The sequence below is a fragment of the Anabrus simplex genome, chromosome 1 (assembly GCF_040414725.1).
Source record: "Anabrus simplex isolate iqAnaSimp1 chromosome 1, ASM4041472v1, whole genome shotgun sequence".
Classification (NCBI taxonomy): domain Eukaryota; kingdom Metazoa; phylum Arthropoda; class Insecta; order Orthoptera; family Tettigoniidae; genus Anabrus; species Anabrus simplex.
The window spans coordinates 137,281,289-137,305,255 of NC_090265.1; the positions used below are offsets into that span (position 1 = coordinate 137,281,289).

A 23,967-nucleotide genomic window follows, 5' to 3' on the forward strand; every position below is an offset into this window, starting at 1 on the left:
GGCTGTTTCACTCAGTACGACCGGCCGAGTTGGCCGCGTGGTTAGGGGCGCGCAACTGTGAGATTGCATCCGGGAGATAGTGGATTTGTACCCCACTGTCGGCAGCCCGTGGTTTCCCATTTTCACACCAGGTAAATGCTGCGGCTGTACCTTAATTAAGGCCAAGGCCGCTTCCTTCACACTCCTAGCCCTTTCCTATCCCATCGTCGCCATAAGACCTACCTATGTCGGTGCGACGTAAAGCAAACGCAAAAAGAAAATACTCGGTACGCAGCAGTAATCCTATCAGTCGGAGATAAATGGCAACAGAAGACACAAAGCACATCACAACAAACAATGGTCAATGTAATGTTATTGTTGATCAAATTTTTGAGCTTTTTATATTGTAGGACTTCACATTTAGTTTTATTTCGACTCTGTGATATTAGGGCATCTTACAAAATTATTTATAGCGTAGGCTGTAGTTCCTTATTTTCCGACTTTACATACCGATTTTCATTCTGTTTACCCATTTTCTCGTGACTCGGCGCTGATATGAACTTAGTAACAAACATCCAAATTCATGAATATTTCTGTGATCATAGCTGGTACGGTAAAAAATGTACAAGACATAAATGATCGCAAAATGAATACTATATAACTTTAGTAATGTAGTATTTATTGATACGACCACTAATAACATAAATATTTGAGAATTAAATTTTAGGCCTTCCCCTACACTACCATTTTTCTCAGCGTGAATAAAATTATTTATTGCCTAGGTTGTAGCGACTTATTCCCCGACTTTGCATACCGATTTTCATTCAATTCTCCTCAGCCATTTTCTCGTGATGCGTGTACATACATACAGACAGTAACAGACAGAAAATTAAAAAGTGCATTTCCTTGTTACTGTGGACACGGCCGATGCAGAAATACCATCCTTTTTAAATTCTTAGCAATGTACATACAAAACTCTCATTATATATGTGTGTGTTTATATGCTCAGCCACTTATTAATCATTTTATATATCTATACCAGGGCCTCTCAGGGTGCATGCGCTTGGTGCATGCACTGTGCACGGTGCAAAAGACGACTGCGCTTGGTTGACCAGAGTGCAGCCCCCCCACTCCTCGATTTGGAGCAATAGCGCTGTCTCTCTCTTTCCCCACGCCTGTCTCGCTCGATCTCCCTGTCTCCCTCTTCCTCACTTGCTCCGTAGCGTTCCAAATCCGAGCCGAGTTGAGACGAGTTGAGCCGAGATTAGCCGAGTAGCCCAGAGACGAAGCGATGGTACGAGTCGAGCCGATCGGGAGTGATGCACAGTGCACGGAGCTCTTGCGCCTCCATTTGCACGCGTGAGATTTTGGGCGTTTGAGAGGCCCTGATCTATACCAATAAAGTAGTAGGAAGTCCGCTGTCTGTGATTTCGTTTGTTTTGCAAATTTTTCAGATATTTATCCGATTTAGGTCAACTCAAGACCGTATCAGTGATTTTTAGCTTTCGTGTCTGTTCGTCTGTTATAATCCTATTTTCTATTAATTTCACCTTTCTTGACTGTAATACTTTCTTACTTAATTACTTCGTATGTATACGAGTGCTAATCCAGAAACCTGGACACTCTTTCCTTTGAGGAAAAATTCCAAGCTGTACAAATGTATAACTTTTTGGTCCCGGAACGTATCGAAATTTGGAGGCAATTCCAATGACGGCACAAACCTTCGTTTCGGGGTAATTGAAGGGTAAACGGTGAATCGTATCACAAAACAGATAGCACAATCGCCTTTCAATTTGGGGAGATCTACAACTTTGGTCGTATGACATACTGTCGTATCGCGATCCCTTATACGTTAGATAGAGCTGTATTTCTCAATTTTACGTTAATTTTGTACTGTTTACATGTGTATCGTATCGTCTAGTACACTTATAGGAAGGATATAATCATCAAATTCAGTACGCACATTGACACGACCAGTGATCATATGTTAACCAAATTTTATGATTCCAGCTGCGACATTAGTATCCGAAAAATAAAGTAATAACACAGCATTTCACGATTATAATCAAATCTCTCCAACTCGATTGTGACTGGCATAGGAAATGGTACCTGTCATTATTATAAAAACTATCCATCTCTACGCAAATTTCACCCTATTTAATGTTTCTAACTCAGTCTAACCCATAAATATAGGAGATACAAGAAAATGTCATAGGACCAACCATGTAGAACACTAGAAGAGGCCTCTGATGGTGGAATCATTTTGTGATATGACGTACCGTTTAAGCAGCAAATCTCGAAATGAAGGTCTGCACTTATAAACGTGCCCATGCTTATGTATATAAATAACGTTTTAGGAGATCCATTGTCTGTAATTTCGTTTGTTTTGCAATTTTTTCAGATATATATCCGATTTAGGTAAACTCAAGACCGTATCAGTGGTTTTTAGCTTTCGTGTCTGTTTGTCCGTCTGTTCCACCATCACGGCGAAACGGCTGGATAGATCTCGACCTAACTTCATATATGGAGTATACTCATGCAGGGGAAGGTTTAGGTATGCATATGATTTTAAAATCACTCAATAGGATAGGGTTTTATGCGGAAACCACAACATGTTTCTTCAGTTTTCTCTTATACAATTGATTTTCTGTAAAATCCGTGCACCACATGTGAAACGTCGCTTCATATTAAACAACTTTTGTTATGTAGATAATTTCGCTAGGTCACTGGACACTCTTTCGTTTGAGGGAAAGTATTACTTTTAGGCCCGGGAAAATGTCGATATATGAAGGTGATTTCAATGATTTGCCATCCTTCGTTTCGTGGCAACTAATTTCTAAACGGTAAGTCATTTCACAAAGCCGAATACACAATCGCTGCTCAATTTGGAGAGATGTTTAACTTTGGTCCAATACCTTATAGTCGTATCTCGATTCTTTATACTTTAGATAACACAGCATTTCACGATTATAATCAAATCTCTCCAACTCGATTGTGAGTGTCATTAGGAAATGGTACCTGTCATTTTTATAAAAACTATCCATCTCTATTGTGAATGGCACTTGGCAAGTGAGCCTGCCTTTATTGTAGAAGCTACCGAACTCGATTGTGAATGGCTGTAGGAAATGTTACCTGCCATTACAAAATTTCTCCAACGTGCACCTTACATCAGAAACAACGTATGGGGTCCTCCCCGTTTCGTTTCTCGAATAGCGCTAAGAGACATGCAATTTAATATGATCTTACTCACTGCGTGTATAGAAACTTACATAGAACTCCGTATGCAAGGTAGACCATAGTGAAGCACGGGTACATTTACTAGTACAAACTATATTTAGTTATGTAGGTTCCCGCAAGTAGGCCTATGCAATATCCTGTACAATTCCTACGTATGCGCCTGCAGGCTCGTTGGATTTAACTGAAATGAATGAATGAATGAATGAATGAATGAATGAGGATGACTTCAAGAACGCTTGATATGAGACGAACACAGTGACCTCTCGTTATTTTTTGTTGCTTGTCCTCGCGGTGTTCTGTTTGTATCTTCCTAGAGCAATAGAACAATAAACCCTCCCTAATAACAGAGTAACCCTTTGATCTAAAAATTAGAATCACGAATTACGTAAGTACCGGTACCTGCACTGAAGGCTAAATTATGTAGTTCAAGTTCAGGTGTTGCGTGCTTTTTCAGTACATGACATCTGTTAAACAGATACGCTCTACAAAGGAATGGTACTATAATACAGGTACTCCAAACTATTCAGGCACTTGCGTGAATGTCAATGCTGAGAACCAGACGCAACAGGTAAGCACAGACATTTCCAAACTTTTCTGCGGGCAGACTTAAAATATATCGGTAGTTTTAGCCTTCAGTTCTGTTTACTGGACCTCTGTAATTAACTTGAAACAGGAGTGAGCTAAGTGCCACGGAACAGTGTACAAGACATTAATCCGGCATTTTACTGAATAAATGGCCACCTAGTGGCATGATCGTTAATGCGTCAAGTATATATCGCCTGACACCCTGGTTAGCGAGTTCGATTCCCGTTGGTTGAAAAAACATTTCACCATCAATGTGTTGGTCGGCAGGGTAGGAAGGGTGGTGCTAAAGAATTTCTAATGTCTGGATTCAATTTCAAACCACTCCACAATGTTTATATAGGCAGAGAGTGAGCCTACTTCATATGGAGTGATGGCATATTACACTGTTGATGGTGATTCGTCAGTTGGATGGGGACGTAAAAACCTTGAACAGACCCCTTGGTGTTATTCGTCAGGCGTAGGCTATGTGCCGACACCGGAATTTACTCCTCTTCCTCCCTCATCATCATCATCTCACAACCAGACGCGCAAGTCGCTCATGGACCTCAAATATAAAGACTTGCACCAGGTGAGCTTAACCTGCCCTCGGACACTCCCGGCACTAAAAGCCATAATATAAATAAATAACCAAACCAAACCAAACCAAACCCCATGGCACTACAGCCCTTGAAGGGCCTTGGCCTACCAAGCGACCGCTGCTCAGCCCGAAAGCCTGCAGATTACGAGGTGTCGTGTGGTCAATACGACGAATCCTCTCGGCCGTTATTCTTGGCTTTCTAGACCGGGGCCGCTATCTCACCGTCAGATAGCTCCTCAATTCTAATCACGTAGGCTGAGTAGACCTCGAACCAGCCCACAGGTCCAGGTAAAAATCCCTGACCTGGCCGGGAATCGAACCCGGGGCCTCCGGGTAAGAGGCAGGCACGCTACCCCTACACCACGGGGGCCGGCAATATAAATAAATAAAATAAATAAATATATTAAATTATAAAAAGGCCAATGGAAAACAATATCAGTATAGCTTGGACAAAGCGGAGGGTACTCCGGGTACTCCGGTTTTCCCTGTCATCTTTCATTCCAGCAACACTCTCCAATATAATTTCATTAATCATCATTGCCCCAGAGGAGTGCGACAGGCTTCGGCAGCCGGCACAGTTCCCATCCTCGCCACTAGAAGGGGGCTTCGTTCATTCCATTCCTGACCTCGTCAAATGACTGGAAACAGGCTGTGGATTTTCATTTTCATCAGCATAGCTGACGAAAGTCGGCTTCGATACGAAGCGAAACACTCAAATCTAGCTTGTTGATTGTGTGATAACTTGGATCCTCAAGAAGCACCTCCAGATGTTCCACAGCAGCAGGGAAACATTGGAAACCGATGGTTGCATCAGAATGAGGGATGTTAGGCAAGCTGAGGTACCTTGCTATTGTCTATCTCACTGGAGTAGAAAGTGACATTTCAGCACAATCAGGCCCATGAGTAAAATCTTTCAGAACAGCCAGACGCACTAGGCGTGCTCCGAATGTCATTTAGCACCACTCACACCTCAGCTGCTTCCATATTGTCACAGTCATGAATGAGACTGTCTGGGACTTCATTCGAACCTACATTTTGCTCTGGCCTTTACCAAGAGACGAATCCAAAAGTACCTACTTCTTGGGTGTCCCGAAGGAAGCATGGGAACGAAATGAACCATCACCTATCGAATGGTGGTTTATGCACTATGAGACAAATTATTACAAAATTACTGCCAAGTGTTCTCGAATGAGGAAGCAGTGGATTTTTGACGTACGGTATAATGAGTTCTATAGTTTCGGAACCCTACTTGGGACGGTAAAACTTACAAAAAACATGGACGTTTTAAATCGAAATAATTTATAGATAACACATGCGACGAGAGTGTTCAACATCTGTAATTGTAAGGAGGATCAGTGCATGTAGCAACGACAGTATGACTTCAATATGACGTCATCGGGAGATACAATAGCGTTGCCATCTTGAAGCACAACAATCTGAAGTGTCGTCTGATTCGTCTCAGTGGGTTCTAGATGTATTATGCAAAAACAAATCAAATGGACATTTGATAAATCTCAAGTGCGAAATACTTTTCCTTTGCAAATTTCGCGATACAAGGACAATAAATTGCTTCAAAATTATCTAATACGCATTCAAGAGAATAGAGTGGCTTTTCAGAATTCCAAAAAGTCGTGAATCACCTCAGTTAAATGCCAAAAGGATGATCAGGAATGTCTCGAAATTCAGACGGCCGAGCGTCGAGAGTGAGGCACAACTGGAGCGCCAGCCGAGTACAGCTACTGCTGCAGTGGTGGAAACTTTTCAAACTCTAAATAGATACCTTATTTTGACAATACATAATTCATCACTCACGTCAAAATTTGTGACCGTGACCCCGACACAGCCTCGCTTCTTCTTCTTTTTTAGTACCGGTATTTAGTTTTAATACGGTGTATTTGCTTTTCAGCAATGTAGGCAAGATGTCTCTATTTCGTAGTTCTCCACCATACGTACTCGAATAGTAGCATATAACCATATGTTGTCCTTATCAGATATTATACAGATTGATTGCTGAACACAATGCATTGCTATTTTTCACGGGTTCAAGGCATTGGCACAAATGAGCTGCTAATGGTATGTTGTTATATCATTATTTGTTTTACGCCGCGCCGACACAGATAGGTCTTATGGCGACGATGGAACAGGAAAGGCCTAGGAATGGGAAGGAAGCGGCCGTGGCCTTAATTAAGGTACAGCCCCAGCATTTGCCTGGTGTGAAAATGGGAAACCATCTTCAGAGCTGCCGACAGTGGGGTTCGAGCTGATGGTATGTTAATGTGAGGTAACATTAAGGGCACCGCGAGCTGTAGCCTTCGACCAGTCATTTACCAATGATGCGAGTAGCCTTAGAATTTTAGACAGAGTTCCCTACAACCTTTTAATTTCTGGGAGACATAAATCGTGGAGACCTATCATACTGCTCGTCTGCTGCAGCAATCCTCCTATAGTCTCACTATCTATGGCGACCAGAGCCTTCAGCAAGTCTTTGTCCTTGCATACTCACTAACTCTTAGGCCAATGTCACATGGGACAGTTGACTGCCGGTTGCCGCAATCTATTACCTTCACAGAATAAGGGACAACTCGGCCGCCACTGGTTCACGCATCTCCTCAGTGCCAGTCGATAAAATGGTATCTAGGAGTAATAATAAGTAAACTCGTACTCTCATCCCGAGGTGGCGCAGCTCTTTTCAGGCACACCTCCAATGGAGGTGAGCTAGGTGGCTGCATGTACCATTTCAACCACATACCAGCCCTCCTGCCATTCTTAAATTTCTGGCAGTACCGGGAATCAAACCCCGGCCCCCGTAGACAGCGGCTAATAACACTCACCGTTACGCTACGGAGGCGGACGGAGTGAGAAACTATGACTTCTTGTTTTGCTCACACAAAAAACAAGTGCAGAACAAGAACATTCATGTGCATTCTAAGTTTTCTGTATCAGAGAGAGAGCTTTATCATACTTTGCTCACTGATCTTTATGAGGGTATTTGGATATTTAAACAATCGTTGATGAATTCCTTTCTTTATTCGATTTTACTTACCTATATTTTACATTGAACGCATTATTTGCAACTTGTGCTCACGACTTTATCTATATATATATATATATATATATATATATATATATAAATATAATTGGATGTTGGTATATTTGTAATTAATAGACTCAAAAACTACTGGACCGATTTCGCAGAAATGTTCACAGTTTGTTCTTATTACATCTGAGAGGGATTATGAAGTGATTTGAACGAAATAGGATAGCTAGTTTTATTATTATTATGAGTAATTTTATGTAATTTTATTAAATTGCATAGCCGGACCAAGATTGAATCGACTTGATGGACAAAGAAATGCTGTATATAGGAGGATGGGAACACGTCACCATGGTTTATAAAGTACCGTCCCTTGCTAGGAGCTTTATGATTGACCGTGTCTGTTATTTGAAAATAGCAATCCAACCTGCCGTGATTGAGACGTACTTTCAATAGGACCAACTTTGATAGGTCTCCACAGTTTGAAGAATGTGTAGCTCTCTATTAGATGTGTAAAATATTTAAGAAACTGTGAAACATATTGTAACCGTAACGTAAAAGTTTGTTTTGATGGCTAGCTGAACACAAGACTCGGCCCAGGGGTGACCGGTCACTATCTGAATTATTACAGAGGAGAGGGAAGTCAGATAAGTATAATGGAACACTAATTGTTTAAAAAAAAGTGTATTCATAAAATTAAGTCAGATTTCAACATCACCTCAGCACAGCAGTTATAATGAGTACTTCTCCTTGGGGCGGAATTGGCCCCGATACATTGCGGGTTACAATGTCTGCTTAGGGTGCCACCATCTTCCGAGCCGATCTTGAATATCGGGAAGGTTTCGAATATCTCGGAGTTCTGGATGGTCTAGGAGCATTCGTAGTCACGGTTGTAACGTGGCACTGGGCATGAAATAGATCCATAGTAACTGGTCTGCACAAATGAGATAATAGTTAGTAGTGGTCTGCACTCAATTGTCTTCAGGGTGGGATTCACTAATGAACACAGTTATTGCTGATGGCTTGAATTGAACTCAAAATAAATCTGCGATGTATCAGCCACGGAAAATAAATGTCACTTTATCAAAGTTAAATATGAGAACTTCGACTGAATAGTGACGTAGAAAATGAAATATTCCACTTCCAAACTTTACTCAGTTCAAGTTCGAATTAATTCCAGAAATAAATGAAACCAAAGAATTTGTTCTGGGATGAATTTAGTCCCGTTCACGATTAAATAAAGAAAACACTGTCCTTTCAGAACCGTCCTGGGTTCAACACAAGAAATGTTAACTGTACCAGTTTATTTAACCACAGTTCTAAGGCTATGTTCTATCGTGAATATGGTAACTTGGAAAATAAATCTTAAGTTCGATAGCATTGTTAAATTCAACTACTTGTGTCAGTAGCTTGTAACATAAACGCATAGTTTGTCGAAATGTTCTAACACCTTGGTAGAGTAACACTGTCACAAAATTCAATCACCTGTACAGTTTGACATACTGAATTACGTCTCGCTATTAGCACAGGTTTATCACTTGTTAGGGTTAAATACAAAATTATGTACAGTTTTGAAGTTCCACTAATGACAAGGTTTTATCACCTTTAGCATTCAATGTTAAATCACTTTGTGAAGTTTAAACACTGTCATTCAAATCATATCATCTCCTGTAATTTAAACATCAAATTACATTTAAGTACTTAGTAGCGTAATATCGTACTAGTTCGAATCACACTGTTCCTGTAAATAGTTAAACATCTTAACTGTTCACGTCTCAACTCATACACAACTTCTATTACCACACGCAAACGATGCTGTAATACTTCTAAGTCTTGTAGATGCGTTGTAGAATCAGAGTTCAATAGTACGCGAACTTAAACTTCCATCGGAGAGTCGAACTGGCGACCAACATCACGGCAGCAGAATGTCCAACAGCCGACCGACCGGCCTCGACTGTGGCACAGGATAGACTGGCTTGACATTTTTTTTTTTTTTTTTTTTTTACGGGGGGTTCGTAGCCCGTTCCCCCGGCGTGGCAATCGACACAATCTACATTGCCTCCGACATGCTATTAGTTCTAAGCAGAAAGAGATAGCAGGGAGAGTGGGAAGTGATACAAGGAGTATCTGCCTGTTTCCATGTTAAACACGTTACCAGGCGATTTTGTATTGGTAGGATGGTGTTAAGGTATGGTATTGAAGGGTCAGGGAAAAACCACATAGGCAGAAAATAGAAAGAGCCTACATGTAAAACCTGACATCTTTTGATAGCACATGCAAGGATGTGGGCTGGAAAAGTCCAGAGGTTGTGTTAGTTAGGAGTATGTGTCATGCAATCATGACCATTTACCTAGCTTTTGTCAATTATTATGGGGAATCAGTCCTTCTTGTCACTGCCTGGTGCGACTCGGGTCCGCGGGCGTCTGGACTTTGGGCCACAGGTTAGTCCCTTGGTCCAGCAGCCAGCAGTCCCTGGTGCCAAGTCTCCTTTTAAGGAGAAGGGGAGTAGTGCCAAGCCTTACTTATTGTAAGGGGCATCTTCTTTCTCGCCTGATGACGTCCCTTCTTTGCGGTGTTGGTGGCACACATTTGTCTCTGTAACTATATACACATATATACACTTATCCTATCATATATACATTAATAATTTTCTTCTGTAGAGTGCGGGCCGCTTTTCCGCTCTCGCGTCCTGTAAAACAAGTACAAGTAAATTAATGGTTAAATGGTATTAGCAGGGGTGGGTTTTTCGTCCACTCCTTTGTCACTGGCGGGGGGCGGGGTTGGATTGTATCGTCTCTTATTATGGCTGTGTTGCTTCGTCATGTTGTATTTCTTCTCTCAATCCTTCCTCGCCTGTGGTGGCTAAATCTGCAACATAGTAATAACATAATCTAGGTCAATGATATAGGTAGTAAACAGGCATGTACACTCTGTATATACAGGTGTTGTGGTGTGTGTGCGTAATGTTAAGAGGTGCGGGGTAGTGAGTTGGTGTCAGCTTAAGAGGGGGGGGGGGGTTTGGGCCCCCGGCCTCCTAACCCTGTGGCTGAACAGAATGTGTTTCGGTGTGGGGTATTTGGTGTATAGGTCGACGTCATAGCGTCCTATTCCACTGACTAGTGGGTTGACCTTACTACCCCATGACTTCGTGTAGATTCGGAGTGTTCGTTTTCGTATACGTTGCCTTATCGAGCTGACTTTCGCAATTGCGCGTAGGCGGCGTATTGGGGTGTCATACGGGAGTCTAGCCGCTGCTCGAATGCATTTGTTTTGTATTAGTTCCAGCTTATCCAGGTTCGTCATAGCAGTGTAGCCCCAGGCGGGGGATGCGTACGTTATTATTGGCCTAATTAGGGCCTTGTACATGTTAATTGCTACTCTCTTTTTAATGCTGGATCTTTTATTCAGTACAGGATAGAGCTGTGACAGTCGTGCGTGTGTTTTTCGCTGGATTTCTTTAATGTGATATAGCATGGTTAGTTTTCTATCTAGGACAACTCCTAGATATTTGACCTTGTCGTGCCATGCTATATCTTGATTAAATAGTTTGAGCGGTTTTATATTGGCTGGCCTATGTGTGCGTCTGTTCTTCCTAGTGAACATCACAGCTGGGCATTTGTCAACGTTGACCTTGATACGCCATTTGGTTAGCCAGGGCTCGAGGGTTCGCAGTGCTACTTGTAGTCTCTTTCGGGTGCGTGCTAGCTGAGGGTGTTGTACTGTGATAGCAGTGTCATCCGCGTAGAGGTGCGTGGTAGCGAGTTCCGCTGTCGGCATGTCATTCGTAAATAGGATGAACAGGATTGGGCCTATTAGTGACCCCTGGGCTACGCCCACCCTGATGGGTCGCGTGCTTGACAGTGTGTTGTGGACATCTACTTGGAACTCTCGGCCTTCCAGGTATGATTTCATTAATCTTATGTACCCTGGGTGGAATTCGAGGTCTATTAATTTCGCTAATAGGCCTTCGTGCCAGACTTTATCGAATGCCTTCTGGATATCGAGGAATACAGTGCCTGTGTCCCTCCGCTTGTTTAGTCCGATGGTCGCTTGTTCTAAGACCCGGGTAAGCAGTTGCGGGGCGGAGTGACCGTTCCTAAAACCGGATTGTTCATGTCGAATGATTCCTCTTTACTTAATATGTGCTATTAGCCTTTTCAGCAGTATTTCCTCGAATACTTTGCTGAGGGCGTCCAGGAGGCTGATGAGCCTGTAATTATTAGGGTTAGACTTGTCCTTGCCTGGTTTGCCAAATACAAGGATTCTCGCCTTTTTCCACTGTTCCAGATAGCACTGCAATTGAAACATTGCATTGTATATTTTAGTGAGTAATGCGAGGGCTTTCGGTGTTAGCTTTTTTAGTATTATGTTCTGAATCTCATCTGGGCCGGGTGCCTTCTTCGGGTTAAGGTGATCTGTTATCCACTTAATTTCGTGGATATTAGTCCTTAACCTCAGGCTTGGGTGCGTTTGCTAGGAATTCCGCTACCTTGGCCTCTGTTTGTCTAATGAAGGCGGGATCTGACGGTTCGTCATTGGGCGTGAAGGCCGCTTCCAGTGAGTCGGCTATCACCTCGGCTTTATCATGGTTTTCGTATACTAGTCCATTAGGTCCCTTGATTGTTGGGATCAGGTGTGGTTCTCGCGTGAAATATCTCACTAAGTTCCACACCGGTCTGGTATTAGTGTCAAACGTTCTCAGTTTGTTATTCCAGATCCGCGACCTATACTCCATTAGTTCGGTTTCGATTCTGAGTTCATTTTTACGTATCCGGTCTTCATCGCGGTGGTATCAGGCCCATTTGCGCTTGTGTTGGTTGCGCTGGCGTATTAGATCTTTAATGTGGGCCGGTATTTAGACGTTAGTGTGTTGTCTGGGTTTGTGTACCGGGATACTCGCAGTTGCGGCTGCCTGGATCGCATTTATGAGTGTTTTTAGGGATTCATCCGTTTGGGCTGGGTTTACTATTTGTATGTCCTCAGTCCCCTGTAGGAGTGAATCGAGTTTTCTTTCGAATTTACCCCATTTGGCTGCTTTATAGTTGAGTCGGCGCTTGGGGTTTTTCTCATATTCCTCCGGGTTCGCTTCCTGTGTACATATCACTGGCTGATGCCTTGACCCTAGGTCGTTTATGACTTTTATGCTGTGTCTTTGAGGAATATGTCGCAGTAGGGCTATGTCTAGAATATCGTCGACCTGTTCGTTTGGCGCTAGGAACGTGGGTTCGATGGGGGCTGTTACCACATAGTCCTGGGTTAGCATGTGGTTGTACAGCTTTGTGCCTTCTGAGTTAGGTCTGAGGCAGCCCCAGCTGGCGTCTTTCGAATTTAGGTCTCCTCCTAGGATTGTGTTTCGATTTAGCCTTAGTACCGCTTCAATGTCTTGTGTGTTAAGACTTTTAGGTCGGGCGTATGCCGATATGACATTGATGAGTGTTCCTCGCACTGGCATGGCAATTCCGCATGCCTCCAGCTCGACCAGCTCTGGTAAGTCTAGTTCCACATGTTTAAAGTCCTTCCTTACCAGAACTGCCACCCCTCCGACTTTGTTAGCCTTGTCGCTTCTGTGTAATTTATAGCCTCTTATGGTGAACTTCCCCGGTGGGAGGAAGGTTTCTGTTAGGAGAGCTACGTGTATGGTATTCGCGGCTAGGAAGGTTTCGAGTTCATATTTCCTAGACCTGACGCCCTGGCAGTTCCATATTAGAACTGGAAGCTCCTGCGTGTTATTGTTATTATTATTGTTGTCATCGTCGTGTTGCTCAGACATCTTGGATTAGGAGGTCAGCGATCGCATTAACCAGATCCCTTACCCAGGAGAATGGGAGCATGTTGGCCATCATAACCCCAGTAGTTATGGCTGCCGTGAGGTTCAGGTTCGGAAAGAAGGTTTTCAGGATTTCTTCTATCCTTTCCCTGAACGCCTTTACTGCCATGTTTCCCTCTGGCTGTTGTACCTGTGTTAGTGTTACAGGTGCAGGTGGTGAGATGGGTGTGACTGTTGTGCTGGGGGCGGGCGTTGGGGGGGGGGGGTGATTCGGATGCTGGTTTATTAACGACAGGTTCCTTGCGGGGGTTGGAGCTGGCCTGGGGCGGGCCCTGGGACTGCTCCGGGGCAGCGTGCGTGGGTTTAACCTGCCTTAAGTTGGGTCTGGGGGAGTAGTAGGGCCTTCTTCTTTCTGTTTTTATTTCCGGAGGTCTTACTTTGAACGGAGGTGGGGGGTGCTTGGGCTGAGGGCCCAGTTTTGTGTGTACCCTCCGTCCTTGGGGGTTGCAAGTTTACTTTGCCTCCACCTGAAGGGTCTAGTTTATCTGATTGGCCTTGCTTTTGGCCCTTGGTGCCTGAATGGCCTGTAGGTCCTGAATGGTCCTTTTTGCCTAAGGGGCCAATTTTCTGTCTACGTGTCCTCGGACACTCCCGGCACTAAAGGCCATACGCCATTTCATTTCATTTCTGTCTACGTGAAGCGTCTATGCCTGATGGGCCTGCTTGGGCTTTAGGGTTGCCACGCTTGTTACCCTTTGGCCCTTTGCCTTGATAGCCGGCTTCGTAGTCCTTGCGGCTGGGACATTCTCTATAATTAGCCGCGTGTTTCCCCTCGCAGTTGGCGCACTTAGAGTACGCTGGGACATTGCCATGGGGGCAGTCGCGAGACAGGTGCGAGGCGGTGCATCTGCGACATCTGGGATCCAGCTGACATGTCGCCCCCGAATGCCCATGCCTCCGACACACCCCACATTGGGGGCCAGTGGCTTGCGGGCGGTACGGTTCGACTGTCACCAGCATGTTCTTCAGCATCCGCATTTTCCGCAGGTTGTCCGCTCCTGGGGTATCCGCCACGGCAACTAGGAAGAGGCAGCCTTTGGCTGGCCTGTTTCCTGTTCGCATCCTGTATAGTAAGAGCGTTGATGCCCTGGGCTTGCATGGCTAGCCCGATATCACCTGGCTCATACGTGTTATTGGGCGTTCTCACCACAAATCGCTTTACTGTTGTGTTGGGCAATATCTGTACAAACTTGATATTAAGCCCTTTCAGCACTTGTATAGCGATTTCGTCGCTTTCAAAGCTGGACATATGTAGCCGGACCGCTTCATGCGCGTTTATTTTTGGCTTAGAGAAATAATAATTTCTCTGCTCATGTGTCAGCTTTTTGAGAAGCTCCATTTCAATATGCTTGATGTTGTTACTGTACACCGTAAGGGGTGGGGGTCGACCCCTTACAGGTGGCTAGTTTACTTGTTTGTGTTTGTTGAAGTCTTTTCTGTTGTGCCTGTCTCGTGTTTGTGTCTGGTGGTGGCATGATCGAGTTGAATGAGGTGTCTGTGGAGCTTTCTGCTCGGGTACTCGGTTTCCGACCCCCGCCTTGTTGGGCCTTGCGGCTCAGAGGCTTGGGGTGCTTCCCTTTTCCCTCCCCTTTTCTCCTTCTCCCACTCTTAGCCTCCCTGAAATCATCTTCCTGGTTTCCCGGCTGGGTGGCTGGGTCCGAGGTTTCGGTCACCCCGCGCTCGCACAGCTCCTCTCCCTCTGAACCTTCAGTGTCCGCGTCGGTTCAATGGAGTCATGTGACTGTTCCATCCCGAGTGCGAGTTCTGACACTTCAGGGTCGAACCCCGGTTCCCGTTCACTCGCACATAACGTCAAGCCTCCTGGTTCGCTTTCCCCACGCTGCGCGCTCTTTTCTCGGGGCTCAGCTCGAGAGCCAGCCGGCCAAGTGGGCAGCAGCTGCACAGGTATATGCTTACCAGTGGCTACTGACGGGGTGGTGGCTTGACAAGCGAAATGCCTGCCTATTTATTCAGTCTCCCCTGGGAATTATAATTGCTAATATATTTCGTACATTTTAACGGATCTCCATGAAACTTGGGAATTATGACTATAAAAAATTAGGCTACACAGTAATGTTGTCCATTTCTTCATATCATTAATCCATCTGGAAGTAATTAACGATGGAAAAGAATGGAACATTCCGTCTGACGTAATACAACCTTGGCCAAGTTACCCAGTTGTGACGTCTTACTTCCCCGCTGCTCACAGCTGACATGTTCGCAGGGGAAGCGTGTTCGGCGGGTTGCATAACTCCGCATACATCGGGGACTTTGATTTAGAACCGTGTTACGGGTATAATATAGAATATCAAGAGTGGAATGACACGAATTATCGCCCACTCCTAACGAAGAGCAACTGGGGGTTCCCAACGAGCAAAGGCGTGTCTATGTAATCTATCTATAGATCTATGTACATCAATGTCATTGTATGTGGATATTTATGTATTCCATCTCCTAAACTACTGGAGCGATTTCAACCAAACTTGGTACACTTGTGACTTAGTATCAGAAGACAAACTTCGTGGGGCAAAAATACCACAAGCACCCTTAAATGCGAGTGGGGGGGCGGGAGCGACTGGTTGATTTATAAAAATAATCGATAATAGCATCGAATCCATATTCGGGGTTGTTGCGATAAATAGTGACACTCCGGATATTTGAAAGTCCAAGTTCAGCCCCCTTTGGTGTGAGGGAGAGGAACTGAGATATAAAATAATCGAAAGTAGGGTTGAATCCATAGCTCTCGGGGTCGCCATTATGAATAGTGACACTACGGATTTTGTATCCCTTAGGGGTAGAAGTCGAGGGGGAGATATAAAAATAATCAAAGATAATGTTTAATCCATTGCTTTTGGGGTCGCTGAGATCAACAGTGACACTCTGGAATTTTAAAGTCCAATTTTAGCCCCGTTTGGGGCGGGGGCATGTGAGATATAAAAATAATCGAAAATAGTGTTGAATCCATAGTTTTCGGGGTCACAGAGATGAATGGTGACACTGCGGATTTATCAAAGTCCTATTTCAGCCCCCTTTTGGATGGGGACAAGGGGGAGTGGGATAAAAAATAATCGCTGACTGTTTAGCCAAGCATTCAAATATTCTAAGATACATATTGGCATAATCCTATTATTTGAATTTATTCACCATTATGAACTGTTTGAATACTATTAAAAAATACAAAAATGCAAGTAGTCCGAGCACTAAAACAGACTCGGCTAGATCTTTCATACTCGGTTGTAGTTGACAGTACTGCTGCACAGAGAAGTTCTGTGGTTTGTCACTATAGGCAGGTGTCACACTATTTCATTTAACCTATGGTCTTCATACTCGGTCATGTAGGGCTCTACCCGGTTAAGACTGGTGATGCTTCAACTTACATATGCCAGGCCCCTCTCCTTTCATTTGGTTAACTTTTGCCCTCTACTGACCTCAATAGTATAAAGTCTGTGTGACCTAGGACTTTTCCTTCATTTTCCTGTCATTCATGACCTATCTTGTGCCAGTTGGTATCCTCACTCTTCCTCTTTCTTCGACCACCAAATGTTATGGCACAGTCAGTTAGCCCCTGTCCCGTCTGTTCCCAAGATTCAATACCTACTGTGGCTAGTGGCATCTTAGGGTGTTCAAATTAGAGCCCTCCATGACTGTGTATGAAGACTATAGATTAAATGAAATAGTCTGACACCCAGCTATAACAACAAACCGCCAAACATTTCTGTGAAGCAGTACTGTATAGTACAACCGAGCATAAAAGGTCTGGCCAAATCTGTTTATGTTTGGTCCTTTCTGTCTGTGTCAAATATGTCCCTTCTGGTAATTCCTTTGTTTGCCACAGTGCCAAACCACCACCACCTAGCTATATAGTATAGGGGGTTTTCCTGTTTTAATTTGTATCACGAGTGAAAAAATAATTTTGTGTCAATTGCTACAGGTGGCCATGACTATATCATTACATATATGAGAAGCTCTGTATTAGTACTATTATAATTCTGTTTTTTCTGAATTGATATAGATTAGATGCTGTTGTTATGAAACTTAAAAGTCATCTTTGTAATATACACTTACTGGTGTCCTGAATTTTATAGTAGTTTTTTTGGAAAATATGTAAATTATGGTACTGTGAAGGATTAGTGACAGTTGCTATGGTTATTATAAACAAGTCTTTTATATTCTTTGAAGATTGGAGTTTCCTTATACGGTGAATATTTTAAAATTATGAAATTTTATACACTTTATATGTATTTTATCTATACCGTGAAGAACTTGGCATATTAACCTATTTGTTATTGTTCTATATATTATCCAAAATTAACTTTATGCAGAATACATAACCTCTCCTGGCAATGAAAAGGACAGTGAAATGGACAAAGATTGGAAGAAGAAAAATACTTTTAGATGTGCTACCTGGAATGTACAAGGTATCTCACACAAAGATGACCAGCTGGACGACATTCTCACAAAAAAAGACATTTTAATTGCAGCAATTTCAGAAACAAAAAGAAAGCTTCAGGGATCAAAAGAGACAGTAAATTATTTAGTTTTACAGTGGGGTTGACAGAGATACTAGAGCACAGGCGGGTGTACTGCTCATGGTACACAAAAGATTAAGATCAACAATTGATAGCTACACGTTTTGGAATGAAAGGATTATCCAATTAAGACCAAAACTATTCAGGGGTTATCTTACAGTTATAGGGGTATACACTCCAGTGGAGGGCAATTCAAACGAAAGTGATGGGTTCTATAATGATCTGCAAAAGATAGTCAATAAAATTAACAAACAAGATATGCTACTATTACTGGGAGACTTCAATGCCAGAGTTGGTAATGAGAAAATTCAGAATCACATCGGAATCCATGGAGAAACAACCCATAATAACAATGGAACGAAATTAATAGATTTCACTGTCTTCAATCAGTTAAAGATTATGAACACAATGTTCCCACACAAGGACACCCACAAGTATACGTGGTCTGCACGAAATCAGAAATTGATTATAGATTATATAATTTGTAATGTTAAATTGGCAGATTTAGTCTTGGATACAAGAGTCTATCGAGGCCCTGAATTGGAAACTGATCACTATCTATTAGTAGCACCTATCCGTCTGAGGCCTAGATGGTATAAAAGAAACAAACAAACAACACAAGAAATTAAAACTTCTTACAAGGTTAACCTATTAAGAGACCCCAGTATAAAATGGCTGTACCAGAACAGACTTAATAATCTTACACAGATGACACCAATTAGTGACAACGTGGAAATGGAGTGGTCTAATTTGTGTTCAATTTTAAAGCAGTCTGCTTTTGAGAGTTTGGGAGTTAAGAAAAAATGGCAGAGGAAAAAGGGTTTAAGAATCTGGGATGAAGAGATTGAAAAAGTTATTTCACACAAAAGAAATGATTACAAAATTTTTTTGTCAACTGGCAAATTAGAAGATAAAATAGAGTATCACCACAAGAGAGCAATAGCAAAAAGGGAAGTGTGGAAAAAGCACAGAAAGAGTTAGGAAAACTTTGTTTCACAACTGGAGACTGATATAACAAGACCACAACCACAGACCTATAAAATACTCAAGAAACTGAATAATGATGTAAAAGAAGACATATGCATTAATGCAATACCTCTAACGGAGTGGCTCATTTAATTCTGGAACCTTTGGAGAGGTTCAAATATTGAGCCATTTCTTCAGCCAACATCTCTTAACAAGTCTTCGGAAACCATTACACTCGAAGAACTGGAGCTAATACTCAGAAAACTTAGAAATGGAAAAGCATCTGGAGAAGATTCAATAAATGCAGAATTATTCAAGTATTCCAGTGACATCTTCAAGCAAAGATTTCTCAAATTCGTCAATTTAATTTGGAATGGCAACAGACCACCAGAGAATTGGCAAAAAGCTATAGTTATTCCTCTTCATAAGAAGGGCAGTGTGAAAGATTGTGGAAATTACAGAGGGATAAGTATACTCAACTCGGGTTACAAAATTTACTCTAATATTGTCAGAGAAAAATTATTCAGGTATTATGAAAATGTGATTGGAAATGAACAACATGGATTTAGAAAGGGGCGCTCATGTGCTGATGCTTACTTTATCTTGAAAATGTTAGTCGAAAAACGCAGGGAATTTAACTTGGAAAGTCACATAGCATTTGTTGATTTTAAGAAAGCCTTTGACCTAGTTAACAGGAACAGACTTCTTAATATCTTAGCAGAAGATAATGTCCCACAACAGTTAATAGATAACACATACAACATGTACAGTGACAACCTTATTGCAATAAAGTTAGGTAATCATCAGACTGAATGGAAACCGATCAGCAGAGGTGTGAGACAAGGTTGTGGACTTTCTCCTTTGTTGTTCATAATATATGAACAACATAATACAGGAATGGAGGCATGAAAGGCATGGATCAATCCCAGTCAGCAGATATCTCACACATCTAGATGCCATACTCTTTGCTGATGATGTTGCATTGGTAGCATCATCAGAAGATGATCTTCAGTGGTCAGTATTTAATCTCCAGAAAGTCTCTTCAAAATTCGACATGATCATTTCACCACAAAAGAGCAAAATAATGGCCTTTAAGGGGAAGCACCCTATCCCGAGTAAAATCTGTTTAGATAATAAAATTTTGGAAAGAGTCAACGAATTCAATTATCTGGGATACAATTTATCTTACCAAGGGGAAATTGATATCTCTGCAAAAATAACCAAATTTACCAGAACAACAGGAATCATAAATCATATCATGAAGCCATCTCTTGTCCAAAAACACACTCGCTTACGTCTTTAGAACACTTTAGCCAGACCAACCCTTTGCTACGGCAGTGAGGCATGGACAATAAGAACTCAAGACATTTCCAGAATTACAGCACGTGAAATGACGTTCATGCGCAGAACAGCAGGCTATACGAAATGGGAATGTATAAGAAAGGAAGATGTGTTTAAGGGACTGAATGTGAAATCAGTAATCAATTTCATCTATGATTACCAAGAAAACTGGAAACGTCATGTTCAAAGGATGGAATCTGGGAGACTACCAAAGGAGATCCTACGCTATCAACCAAGAGGACAGAGATCTATATGAAGCGATGGAAAGAAAATGCAAGACCGTAATGGGCCACTTGGTCCAGTACTTGGAAGGATGATGATGATGATGATTATGACATAACCTCTCCTGCCTAAAGGCCAATCTCACCTTCCCGAGATGAAAAAACCTGTTCCCACAGATAAAGCCCTGTCGACAGAGTCACAGCGGTATAACCGTTACATCCATTATGGAGGAAATGCTGTAATATCAGCTAGTCCATTAGCTGAGAGGTGGCAGCCCCACCAATGGTCTTACTTCCTTCAGGCTAGCAACCCGTCGGAAGGACATTTGATTGCTTTCAAGTCTTGCAAAAAGTAAAATGCAAAACTGTAACGGGACACATGGCCCAATACTTGGAAGAAAGATGATGATGATGATTTAATATATCAGTTTTTGTTAACACAGTGAGAATATATGAAGTGTATTATAAATAATTTAGAACCAATCAATCACTACTGATCTGAATTTAAAGCAGTTGCCCAGGTGGCAAATTCCCTATCTGTTGTTTTCTTAGCCTTTTCTTAAACGATTGCAAAGAAATGGGAAATTTATTGAACATCTCCCTTGGTAAGTTATTCCAATCCCTAACTCCCTTTCCTATAAATGAATATTTGCCCCAGTTTGTCCTCTTGAATTCTAACTTTATCTTCATATTGTGATCTTTCCTACTTTTAGACACCACTCAAACTCATTCAGCTACTAATGTCATTCCACGCCATCTCTCTACTGACAGCTCAGAACATAAAGATTGAGCTGTTTATTGCTCTACCCTCAACAGGTTTTGGACTCATTGACTCAGCACTCCGGAAAGTGTAATCTTGTGAACTTGTGACGTGCAGCTTGATACTATGATTTTAACCAAGGACATTCTAATAATTTTATGTTAGACAAACACCTACATTGATATCCTCTTTTTACGATTTGTAAGAACAATCAGGATCCTGATTATTCACCTTACAGGTTTGAGTTTGAGGCTGATGATGCCCTTAATATGGGCAAAACATGTCCCTTGTAACTTTTTATGATAAGATTTAATTCTTAATTTCTTTGTATTAAATAGGTGGATATTAAAAATAACACTTGTAACATACTTTGTATTTACATACCACTTAGTCGAGCAGCTCGTCTCCTTTCTCCCAAGTCTTCCCAGCCCAAACTTTGCAACAGTTTTTTTTACACGACTCTTTTGTCGGAAATCACCCAGAACAAATTGAGCTGCTTTTCTTTGGATTTTTCCCAGTTCTTGAATCAAGTAGTCCTGGTGAGGGTCCCGTACACTGGAACCATACTCTAGTTGGGGTCTTACCAGAGACATATGCCCTCTCCTTTACATCCTTACTAAACCTCTAAATGCCCTCATAACCATCTGCAGAGATCAGTACCCTTTATTTACAATCCCATTTATGTGATTACCCTAATGGAGATCTTTCCTTATACACATTAACACCTAGGTACTTACAATAATCCCCAAAAGGAACTTTCACCCCATTAACGCAGTAATTAAAACTGAGAGGACTTTTTCTATTTGTGAAACTCACAACCTAACTTTTAACCCCGTTTATCATCATACCATTGCCTACTGTCCATCTCACAACATTATCGAGGTCATTTTGCAGTTTCTCACAATCTTGTAACTTATTTATTACTCTATACAGAATAACTCGTGAGCTTGCATCCGGGAGATAGTGGGTTCGAATCCCACTGTCGGCAGCCCTGAAGATGGTTTTCTGTGCTTTTCCATTTTCAAACCAGGCAAATGCTGGGGCTGTACCTCAATTAAGGCCCCGGCCGCTTCCTTCCCATTCCTAGGCATTTCCTGCCCTATCGTCGCCATAAGACCTATCTGTGTCAGTGCGACGTAAAGCAAATAGCAGAATAACTCATCCGCAAAAAGCCTTATCTCTGATTCCACTTCTTTACTCATATCATTTATATATATAAGAAAGCATAAAGGTCCAATAATACTGCCTTGAGGAATTCCCCTAAGAATAGATAACTTTAACCTTAGAGTAACAGGTTAGTAATGGCAAATCCCAATTTACATAATCTATATTGTCACTTAGGAGCCAGTACCACATAAGGATATAATTCTTATTTTACACCAGAAAGAAGGAAACATATAACAGTGTAAAATGGGCCCAGAAATCTCAGGAATTGGCCTCTTTTATTTAGTTCTTATTCTGGGTTGAACTGTCTTATTGTTGTTTCATGTACCATACGTACAATTTGCCGACATTTCAAACACACTGCAGTATTCTTTGTGGAGGTGATAAAAATACCCCTACTTGATCTGAGATAATCAATCTACCCAGGCAGCTAAAATCAACTACAAAGTTGATTTTCTTTCTTTTACTTTCTTTGGGGAAGCAACATAGCTACATTGCCTCTGACATCCTGTTGTTTCTAAGAAGAGAAAGAGACAGCAGATAGTCTTGGGAATTAGTGATACTAAAGGAAGAATCATGCCTGTCCCCATGCTAGGCATGTTACCAGCAGTGGCGTATACCGAGGGCTACCAAGGCTATCGGTGAAGTCCTAACCTCAATTGAGAATGATGGAAGTCTAAAGCACATTATAAAGTAAGCATCTGACACATTGTTCCATTTACATAACTTGAAAGCAGTGAGAAAAAATGTCGCACGTCTTTCTGAGAGCAAGGCGCTGGGGACTGATATCGCAGTCCAGACTCCTGCTCCTCTCCCCCTACTCATCCCAAACGGCTTGCTGCTATATATTGGATAGGAGCATGGACCAGGGGGAAAAGGGGAAATAGGTGTGCTAGGCTTCGGTCCGTCAGATCGCCACTGCTAACTATCAACCATGTCGTACTCATCGTATATTCTTCCTCACCTCATACTTCTGACTTAATCATATAGATATAAGAGTGCTGGTATTTCACTTTTGTTTACTTCTACATCCTTGTAGGAAGACACTGCAGGGCTGCTGCTGTAGGAGTAATATAGTTTTCTTTTTATTGGTAGATCTGCTAAAATGGAATACAATCTTTCAGGTTTAGTGTTCTCTTTTGTTGACTGGAATCGAACCCATGATCATGGGTCGGACCAGTGAACGATGGGTACGACCGCTGTAATAGTCAACATGTTTTTTATAATAATAATAATAATAATAATAATAATAATAATAATAATAATAATAATAATAATAATAATAATAATAATAATGCATGGCATCTGTATGGGCTTGGTGGTGTCCTGATGGGGATAAAATGAATGGCGAAGACGTCATAAACACCCAGTCCTCAAGCCAGGAGAAATAACAGTATGACGGGGTTGATTCTGAAAACTGATCCGGGGCCATCAGACCAAAGGCAAGCATTTTATCCATTTAGCCACAAAGCCGGACTTAAATTTGCTAAACCTTAGTCTACCATCTCCACTGATCAGGTGTTGGGTGTTGACAGTAGCAGAGGCCAGGGCAGTAGGTTGAGAAGCAGCCTTGACAACACAGCAGGCTACTCCAGTGGCTATTGGCTGAAGCTCAAAACGCTGAAGGCTTGACCTGCACTAAACCAACTATCGAAAAGTCTAGCGGTAGCCCACGTCTTAATCCCAGCATACACCACTGGTTACCAGGCAGATATGATATTAAGGCACGTGGTACTGGAGGGATAAG

The 23,967-nt window shown here is 42.2% G+C and overlaps 1 protein-coding gene across 2 annotated transcripts in view; it reads left to right on the forward strand.

Moving 5' to 3' along the window:
* The first annotated feature begins 3,681 nt into the window (after positions 1-3,681).
* The window catches only part of LOC136862992 (hemolymph lipopolysaccharide-binding protein), a 56,344-nt gene continuing 36,058 nt past the window's right edge, over positions 3,682-23,967 (forward strand). Inside the window, exon 1 of one of the 2 annotated variants that reach the window (XM_067139314.2) lies at positions 3,682-3,784. Coding sequence is in view for 1 of the 2 variants with exons in the window: in XM_067139305.2 (XP_066995406.1) it covers positions 3,756-3,784 (29 nt within the window). In the remaining variant the exon portion in view is untranslated. The remainder of the gene's footprint in view (positions 3,785-23,967) is intronic. The other variant, XM_067139305.2, reaches the window with a different exon arrangement.